The sequence below is a fragment of the Crotalus tigris genome, unplaced genomic scaffold, assembly GCF_016545835.1.
Source record: "Crotalus tigris isolate CLP2741 ecotype Arizona unplaced genomic scaffold, ASM1654583v1 scf7180000017659.2616968, whole genome shotgun sequence".
NCBI lineage: Eukaryota > Metazoa > Chordata > Lepidosauria > Squamata > Viperidae > Crotalus > Crotalus tigris.
The window spans coordinates 454,402-463,944 of NW_024096546.1; the positions used below are offsets into that span (position 1 = coordinate 454,402).

The following is a 9,543-nucleotide window of genomic DNA, read 5'->3' on the forward strand; positions in this document are numbered from 1 at the left end:
AAATCTCCTGTCAATTTATGTCTCTTGTTTAAGTTTTAGGTTTGTTTTCCTTTTTCTCTCTTTTTGACTCCCTCTCAGATTCCTCCTGGGATATGGAGTGCAGTGCAGTCCTATGTTCAAGGTATCCCAGAGCTTTTGTTTCCACACCAGTGCCTCAGAAAACAGCCTGAAACCATCCTATGTTGTATTCACTTATGCTGCTATTAAAATGCAGATAGGAAATTATGCAAAGGGATGTCAGCTAAATACAACTTACTACTATCCTATTTGCCTGACCACTTTTAATCTATTGGATTAAAAATCCTATGAGTTTTGAAAATGAAATGTAGCATTCTGACAATTCAATAAAGTAGTACTCTCCCAACGGTGGTCTCTGCCTGTAGTTGTGATATTTGGATTGGATTTTTATCAGAAATAAATTTGAGCTCATGCATACAAGAAGACATAAATTGTAGGAACAGGGGAGGGAAGAGCAGTAATGACTTCACCGCAGAACCTGGGACCTGAAATGAGGTGAGAACTTATCCATAGGAAAGTGAGCCATCACATTTGTAGAATTGCACCAAGGAAATAAAATAGGAACAGAGCTGGAAACACAGGGAATGAACCCATACAACATTGTGAGATTAGTCAAAGGTGCAGTCCAAGAGAAGTTCAAAGAACACTAATGTGAAAGTGCCTGTATTTTTTTATGAATATTATTTGTTGCTACTTTTCTTATTTAGAAGGTGACTAAGATTCTTTTGTTTGGAAAGTTGTAAGTTTATGTATAGTTGATTTTTATACTGAATAAAATCTTCTCCACTTAGAGACACATAATTCACTGGAAACGTAAAGGGAGACCAGAAACATTTTTATTAAATACATGATAATTTAATCTTAATACTTGACATACTGGAAACAACTTTTAGCATCTGACACAAATGCCAATTTTCTCTAGAACAAGAATAATTTTGAGAATTGTGCAATACACACATAGCACTCACATATGCATATATGTGTATGTGATTAAAAAGGTTAAAAATATGAACCCTGGGAATATTCATGGTAAAAATATAAAATGAACACCAGGGTAATAAAAACTGTAAAAGTTTTTAATAAATTAAAACTATAAAAGTTTTAAAAAGCGCCAAGCTTTCGCCATCACCTGCCGGCATCCTCAGGGCTGGCGCGCCAGAGAATGAGAAGGTCTTTTATAGGCGTGTCAAGGTTTGCGCCCGGCTCCTTGATCTTGTTATCGGGCCTAATTGGTTCAGCCATGTGCAATTAACCTGTACTTCTTTTCTCTTTTTGGTTGCATTTTTATCCTCATCCATTTCCAATTCTCCCAACTCCGGATTAGCTAGATGGCAATTCCAGTTATTTCGGTTGCCTTTATGTTCTGACCTCCCCTCAGGCTCAGGTAGTGCACATTCCACATTCCTTTCTCCACCGTATCTTGTCCGGTTGTTACTTATAGAATCGCATTCATTTCCGGTCTCAATACTTTCGTTTTTAATGTGTCCGTCATCCTGATGATCTCGTAAGTTACTATGGGTCCGGTGCAGCGTGGAGGGGTATTCCGCAAGGTGGAGGGGTCGTCTCTTATTCGTTGTCATGCCCAGCTGTCTTGCGCGTGTCCTACTCCGAGTACTCAGTCCAGGGGGTGTGTGTACAGCAATCAAGCCGCGCCCCTCCTGGTTGCAGCGCTCTTCCTCAGTTCTCCCCTTTTTTACATTGTTAAAAGCGTTCGCATGTATTCCATGGGAGTCCTCAGGATCGTCGGGTAGGGGGTGTGACGGCTCGATCTCCCGCACCCTGCCGCTCTCCGATCTTCCCTCCTCCTCTATAACGGTGTGCGAGAGTTCATCATCAACCACCTCCTGTGGTTTGTCCTCATTGGAGCTGATCGTTCCGGCTGCATGAGGGGGTCTTCTCCTCCTTTCCGGACCAGCCGTGATGTTTCTTTTGATGTGTAGGCAGGCCGTTACGTTTGGCGGTTCGCCCGCACTTCCACCTGCCGTATCTTCCCTCGTCTCTTCTTTGCTGTCAGGGGTCCGGACCTTGGTTCTTATCACCCCCCTAATCCTCTGGGATTGCAGCAGTCTCACGGGGGTGGTCGAGGTATCTCGCGATTGCTTTTCTTCCTCTGAATTGCACATGGTTTGTGGGGTAGTTCGGGTACTGCCCAAGTTGTTATTGGGCCATCGGGGGTGTTGCCGCTGATTATTGGCACTCCATGATCTTAAGGCCAAATAGGACGGACATAGGTCAATATGCCTGTTAATGGACTTACTGTCCGAGAGCCATGCCTCTCTAAGAAGGCGGCCCCCTTTAGTACTATCATTTGCCAATACACTGACGCCACTAAAGTTAAACTTATGGCCCAGATCCACCGTGTGGGCCCATATTTGGGAGTGACAGTCTCTCCTTCTCACTGCCAATTCGTGCTCATGGACCCTGGTCTTAATGCGTGTAGCAGTCTCCCCAATATAATTGCATTGGCAGTCCATGCAGTCAATCCTATAGACGGCTGCCGATCTTTCGATGCTGGGGAGCAGGTCCTTAGGGCGCATTATTGCCGCCCGCAGTGTTTGGTTGGGTCTATGGGCCACCTGTATTTTATATGGTGCCAGGATCCTAGCTGTGGCTTCTGATACATGGCCCAGCATCAACCAAAATTTTGGGCCCGCTATGTGGACGATACGTTTGCGGTCATTAAGAAACAACACAAGACTGACTTTATGGGCGTCCTGAATTCGGTATACCCGGACATCCAATTCACCATGGAGGAGGAAGATCAGGGCAGTTTAGCATTTCTGGATGTATTAGTGCAGCGCCAGGTGGATGGATGTCTAGCTACCAGGGTATACCGAAAACCAACATGTACAGACAGGATTCTCCACTTTGGGAGTAATCACCCGATGGCCCATAAATCCAGTTGTGTCAGGACGCTATTCAACGGGTGGAGACACACTGCAGCACCGTCAGAGCTAAAAAGGAAGAGAGAAACTACCTCTTCCAAATATGTAGACGTAACGGCTACCCAGTCAAATTTATTAACCAGTTCAGGAAATTACCTGGACTCCGGAGTAACTCCGTATCTCAAGAATCCATGCCTCAAGCCACCACACGCATTGCCCTCCCCTACATCCATAATGTATCAGAAGCCACAGCTAGGATCCTGGCACCATATAAAATACAGGTGGCCCATAGACCCAACCAAACACTGCGGGCGGCAATAATGCGCCCTAAGGACCTGCTCCCCAGCATCGAAAGATCGGCAGCCGTCTATAGGATTGACTGCATGGACTGCCAATGCAATTATATTGGGGAGACTGCTAAACGCATTAAGACCAGGGTCCATGAGCACGAATTGGCAGTGAGAAGGAGAGACTGTCACTCCCAAATATGGGCCCACACGGTGGATCTGGGCCATAAGTTTAACTTTAGTGGCGTCAGTGTATTGGCAAATGATAGTACTAAAGGGGGCCGCCTTCTTAGAGAGGCATAGCTCTCGGACAGTAAGTCCATTAACAGGCATATTGACCTATGTCCGTCCTATTTGGCCTTAAGATCATGGAGTGCCAATAATCAGCGGCAACACCCCCGATGGCCCAATAACAACTTGGGCAGTACCCGAACTACCCCACAAACCATGTGCAATTCAGAGGAAGAAAAGCAATCGCGAGATACCTCGACCACCCCCGTGAGACTGCTGCAATCCCAGAGGATTAGGGGGGTGATAAGAACCAAGGTCCGGACCCCTGACAGCAAAGAAGAGACGAGGGAAGATACGGCAGGTGGAAGTGCGGGCGAACCGCCAAACGTAACGGCCTGCCTACACATCAAAAGAAACATCACGGCTGGTCCGGAAAGGAGGAGAAGACCCCCTCATGCAGCCGGAACGATCAGCTCCAATGAGGACAAACCACAGGAGGTGGTTGATGATGAACTCTCGCACACCGTTATAGAGGAGGAGGGAAGATCGGAGAGCGGCAGGGTGCGGGAGATCGAGCCGTCACACCCCCTACCCGACGATCCTGAGGACTCCCATGGAACACATGCGAACGCTTTTAACAACGTAAAAAAGGGGAGAACTGAGGAAGAGCGCTGCAACCAGGAGGGGCGCGGCTTGATTGCTGTACACACACCCCCTGGACTGAGTACTCGGAGTAGGACACGCGCAAGACAGCTGGGCATGACAACGAATAAGAGACGACCCCTCCACCTTGCGGAATACCCCTCCACGCTGCACCGGACCCATAGTAACTTACGAGATCATCAGGATGACGGACACATTAAAAACGAAAGTATTGAGACCGGAAATGAATGCGATTCTATAAGTAACAACCGGACAAGATACGGTGGAGAAAGGAATGTGGAATGTGCACTACCTGAGCCTGAGGGGAGGTCAGAACATAAAGGCAACCGAAATAACTGGAATTGCCATCTAGCTAATTCGGAGTTGGGAGAATTGGAAATGGATGAGGATAAAAATGCAACCAAAAAGAGAAAAGAAGTACAGGTTAATTGCACACGGCTGAACCAATTAGGCCCGATAACAAGATCAAGGAGCCGGGCGCAAACCTTGACACGCCTATAAAAGACCTTCTCATTCTCTGGCGCGCCAGCCCTGAGGATGCTGGCAGGTGACGGCGAAAGCTTGGCGCTTTTTAAAACTTTTATAGTTTTAATTTATTAAAAACTTTTACAGTTTTTATTACCCTGGTGTTCATTTTATATTTTTACCATATGTGTATGTGTATACGCAACCACATACAAGATATTTGATATGTTTTGCATCTCTGATAATATATGCTTCTTTTTTAGCTATATGTAGAACTTTGTTGTATGACTTTGTAATGAATGCATTTTAACCATACCAATGTAAAGAACCTTAATAGTTTGTACTGGAATTTTACCGTGACACTCTTTTTTTGCAGAATATTTTCAGTCTCAACTATTATCATTCTCACCCAATTTGGATTACCACAATCCTGATATCCCAGAGTGGAGAGAAGACATTGGCCGAGTCATCAAAGCAGCTTTGGTGCATGTGAGTACCTAGGGAAATCTCCTTAATAATAAGCGTAATTTTCTTGAAGTTTGAACAGTCTATACAAGCACAATTCAGGAAAGGAGATTATAATTTTCAATTACACACTGCAACTTTGATAAAGCTAGGCTTATCATTCTGGTACACACATGCAATTACCTAGATAAATATTATATAGCACTTTTTAGCACCCAATAAACCCAGACTTTTTTTTTTTAAAAAAAGGGATGTTTGTTTTGTTCTGTTTTTTTATTGTGTTTTCTTAGTACTACAATGTTTTGCAGTCCTTGAAGTATTATCTGTGCAGCCTTTGATGATAAGATGATATAATCAAAAATATTAAGGGGGATTAATTATAGCATTTTTCCAGTGAATCCATGATTACTGACTTTGTGCATGTATGTTTGTTATTCAAGATGGATATATTGTCTGTCTTCATGATCAATAGAGCTTAGTTGACTCACACAATGATGCTATCTTTATGTTCATTTCTATTTATTTCCATAATTCAGTTCTATGTCTACCACCTTAGCAAATATTATAGAAATACTGCAGTACAAGGTGTATGTATTTAATTCATCAGAGATAAATGCATTGATTTTTAAAAAGTATGAACCCTTTCACTTTTTTGCAATTATTACATAGGTTTTGAATAAACAAATATATGTTGTATTTCACATAATCTTGCACATGGTTATTTTTTAATTTACTCTGTTTCTTCTACTTAAAAAATATACAACGAATAGTAATCAGCAAGTTCAGATAAACAAGATAAAGAAAAGCATTCTCTGGCTTTTCTCAACAGAACCTAGAGGAGCTTTGAAAATTATTTTTTTTCTTGCTATATTACAAAAGAATATGAAAGACACATTTCTTTTTGTACACTTTTTTCTGTTGTTTTAGAAACATCTGCCTCCAGTGTACTGATCAAAGCTTTCCTCAATCATAAGCTCAGCTATAAGCACTCTATAAGGCAGGATAAACAGCTGATAATGTGTGAGGGGAACTCCCAGCAATAGTTAGGGAAAGATAGTTTTCCCTTCTTTGATTTCTGGGCTCCCTCCAGTTTCTGTCTTCATATCAATATCAAGACTTACTCTTTATACAACCAGATCACAAATTTCACATTCTTCTTCTTAGCCCTGTTTGTTGTGGTGACTGAGAGCTAGCTTGCTTAGAAATCCTATCTTAGGCTACTATGAATACCTTGCTTTCTATTCTTCCTTCACACTCTTTCAAAACATGAGCAGCTGGTTATGGAGCTGGACAGGACAAAGATGTTAGTGGTTGACTTCTGTGAATGATATCAAAATTGTTTTTGTGAAGCGAACAACTCAAGCTTGATTTTTAAATGTTTTCAGTATTGTTTCAAACCTTATACTCTATGTCCTGCATTTATTCAGTGTGTTCTTCAAACCCACTTGATACTTCTTTTTTAAGCAAATTACAAAAGGATTGACAGCCATATTAAAACATAAAACAGAGTGAGATATAATTCCCATGGACATTCTATAGATAGAATAGAAAATTCCTGTTCTCCTAGATCAATGGTGGTGAACCTATGGCACGGGTGCCCCAAGTGGCACTCGGAGCCCTCTCTGTGAGCACACATGCTGTTGCCCCAGCCTCACCCCCCCACGACCCCTCCTCTCCAGCAGCCCCCCTGAAGGAGACTTGCCCCTAAGCGTGGCCCACACGGTGAAGCGCAGCCCAGGACATAGCAGCCAGGCAGCATAGACAAGACTGCCCTCATACCCCATTGTGCACAGTTGATGTTGCAGGGCGTGGCAGAGAATGTGACTGCCATAGCGCTGCTGGGCTGCTTGAGCGATCTGCGGCAGGCCCTGGAGGCGGTGAGTGGCCCTGTGGGCAGGCAGGGGGGGATGGGTTGGAACAGGGCGCGGACAGTTTTTGGGCACTTGGTCTCTAAAAGATTCACCATCACTGTCCTAGATAATTAAAATAAAGAGACAAATTATGAATTCTATTTATTAAAGAGAGCTTATTATCATATTCCCTTTTAAGAAAATACTGATTTTTGCAGTCAATAAACACTTTTGTGAAAATTTGTACTGTCTATTTTAATAGTTATATATATAGCTGAAGCTATGCATTTTGATGTATTTTTTTTTAAAAAAAGTAGAAGGATTTTGCATGGATAATAATTAAATTTCTATTTAATGAGTTTTACATCACTCTATCTTTAGAATAAAATTTAACTTTTGTGTGTGAGAGGGAGGGAGGAAGAAAGAAGAGGGAAAGGCACACAGACAGACAAAAGGCATAAGAGGTTGAAATGTATAAATGGAATTTATATTTCTTTCAATCCAGCATAGATTAGTCCTGATTAGGTAAGTAGGTAGGTAGGTTGGTAGGTGGGTAGGTAGGTAGGTAGGTAGGTAGGTAGGTAGATAGATAGATAGATAGATAGATAGATAGATAGATAGATAGATAGATAGATAGATAGATAGATAGATAGACAGATAGACAGACAGACAGACAGACAGACAGACAGACAATCAGCACAAAGATTGAGTATAGTCTTCCAAAATTCTTATTCTCTAAATTTGGAAAGTCCTTTAGGGAATTGCAGTTTCAGACTTAGAAACTACTATGACCAGAACAAGATGCTAATATTGTTTGAATTCCTAATTTTAGCTTCAAAAAGATATTTTGTGTGACTGAAATATATCAAATATATTTATCAAATCTGAAGCTGGAAAGAAGGGATATATTGTTTAGGTACACTACTGAAACCCCTATAGGCCCATTACATGTTCAGTAATGTTATTTGGCCTAAAAATGGATCTAGAATATTCACTAATTCAGAATACGTATAGATCTAGTCAAGTAGTTAGTACTTTATTGACATTAATGTATTCTATTGTTTTGGAGATGTATTTTATATAAAGAACTATTACATTAAATGTTTTCTTTCAAAAATTGTTGAATGAAATAAAAACTGTTGGTACAATGAAAAGTGATTTTTTTAAAAAAAATCCACATGCATATATTGTTATGCTTTTCCATGTTGTATCAAGTGCTAAGACCATTTATCAGAAAGACCATTTATCTATGCTTGTCTTCTTTAGTAAAACAAATGTACACACCAAGAATAACCAGGGACAAAAAAACAGGTTTTTTTTTTTTTTAAAAAAAACAGATTCCTATACATTAAAAATATTATTTTCAGACTTTTATTTCTTCATGCAGTCTGAACAAAAGTTTCCACAGTCATAAGCTTTCCATAAGGCATGCTTAGCATGGGTTTGGGAAGAACACGATGTGTGACAATACATTATGACTTACTAATTGAACAACTTATGACTTTAGTACTTTCACTTTAATACAAATTTTCATCCATGCATTTGCAATCAAAATAGAAACATGTCCTCTTTTTTATCGAATATTATCACCTTTTCTACACCATTTGCCAGCTGATTCTCCAAAAAGGGAAGTTTTGGTACTCTTAATATTGCTAAGTTAAGGAACATTAAGTTGTCATTCTACCCTCCTAACTTGACATGCACCAGGTCTTCCAAGAACATCATAGAGCAAAATCACAATATTATTCACATCACTTATCACTTTCATTACGTAACATTACACATTACAGAGCAAGAATTCTGAAACAATTTCAAATGTGAAAACAGGTCTTCTTTTAGGCAATGTTTACCCATTATAAATATACTAGGTGTATATTTGGCTTCCAAATACCAGTTCCCTTGGACATTGAGATGCAAGCTCATTTTTTTCTTCCATTGTTTAGAGTTTGTTGACAGTAATATGACTTACAAACTAAGGATATAGCATGTACTAAAGAATCATCTTGTTTTTATTTATTTTTTCTCACTTTGCTTAGGTGACTGGTATTCCCAAGGAACAAATTCTTGTAGCAGTATTCCCTGGATTGCCTACCTCTGCTGAGCTTTTCATCTTACCACATCAAAACATCTCAGAAAGAAGGAAATACAGTGAAGATGATTTAGAGCAGGTGGGTAAAACACGGGTTCCCCTTTTTTCAGGTGGTTACGCATTCCTTTAATTGTTAAGCAGGCTCTGAACTGAAAAGAATTTCAAAGTACTATAATATAGGGCAGTGTTTCTCAACTATGGCCATTTGAAGATGGTTGGACTTCAATTCTCAGAAACATCACTGGCTGGGAAATTCTGCTAGCTGAAATCCACACATCTTCAAGTGGACAAAATTGAGAAACACTGATTTGGGATGTTTAAGATTGCCAAACTTTCTGTATAAATATTGATTTTGTCTTTAAACTGGTGATTGATAACCACCTAAAAATGGAAATCATATGATTTCAATTTTTTTTTAAAAAAAATATTTTTGAAGTATTTGTTTTTGGAGGGTTGACTTATTAGAACAATTGATATAACATTTTGATATCCATCTGTCATGAGATGTGAGATATTTGTTTGTAACCAATTAAAACACAGTATTTTAAAACCTGTATCTAAGAATTTAAGTCAATATTTAAAAATACAAT

At 40.3% G+C, this 9,543-nt stretch overlaps 1 protein-coding gene across 1 annotated transcript in view; it reads left to right on the top strand.

Moving 5' to 3' along the window:
• Positions 1 to 9,197, top strand: part of LOC120304818 (VPS10 domain-containing receptor SorCS3-like) — a 319,187-nt gene extending 309,990 nt beyond the window's left edge. The window contains exons 21-22 of the mRNA XM_039335790.1: positions 4,926 to 5,038; positions 8,901 to 9,197. Coding sequence (XP_039191724.1) covers positions 4,926 to 5,038; positions 8,901 to 9,083 — 296 coding nt within the window. The 3' untranslated portion in view covers positions 9,084 to 9,197. The remainder of the gene's footprint in view (positions 1 to 4,925; positions 5,039 to 8,900) is intronic.
• Positions 9,198 to 9,543: the final 346 nt, after the last annotated feature.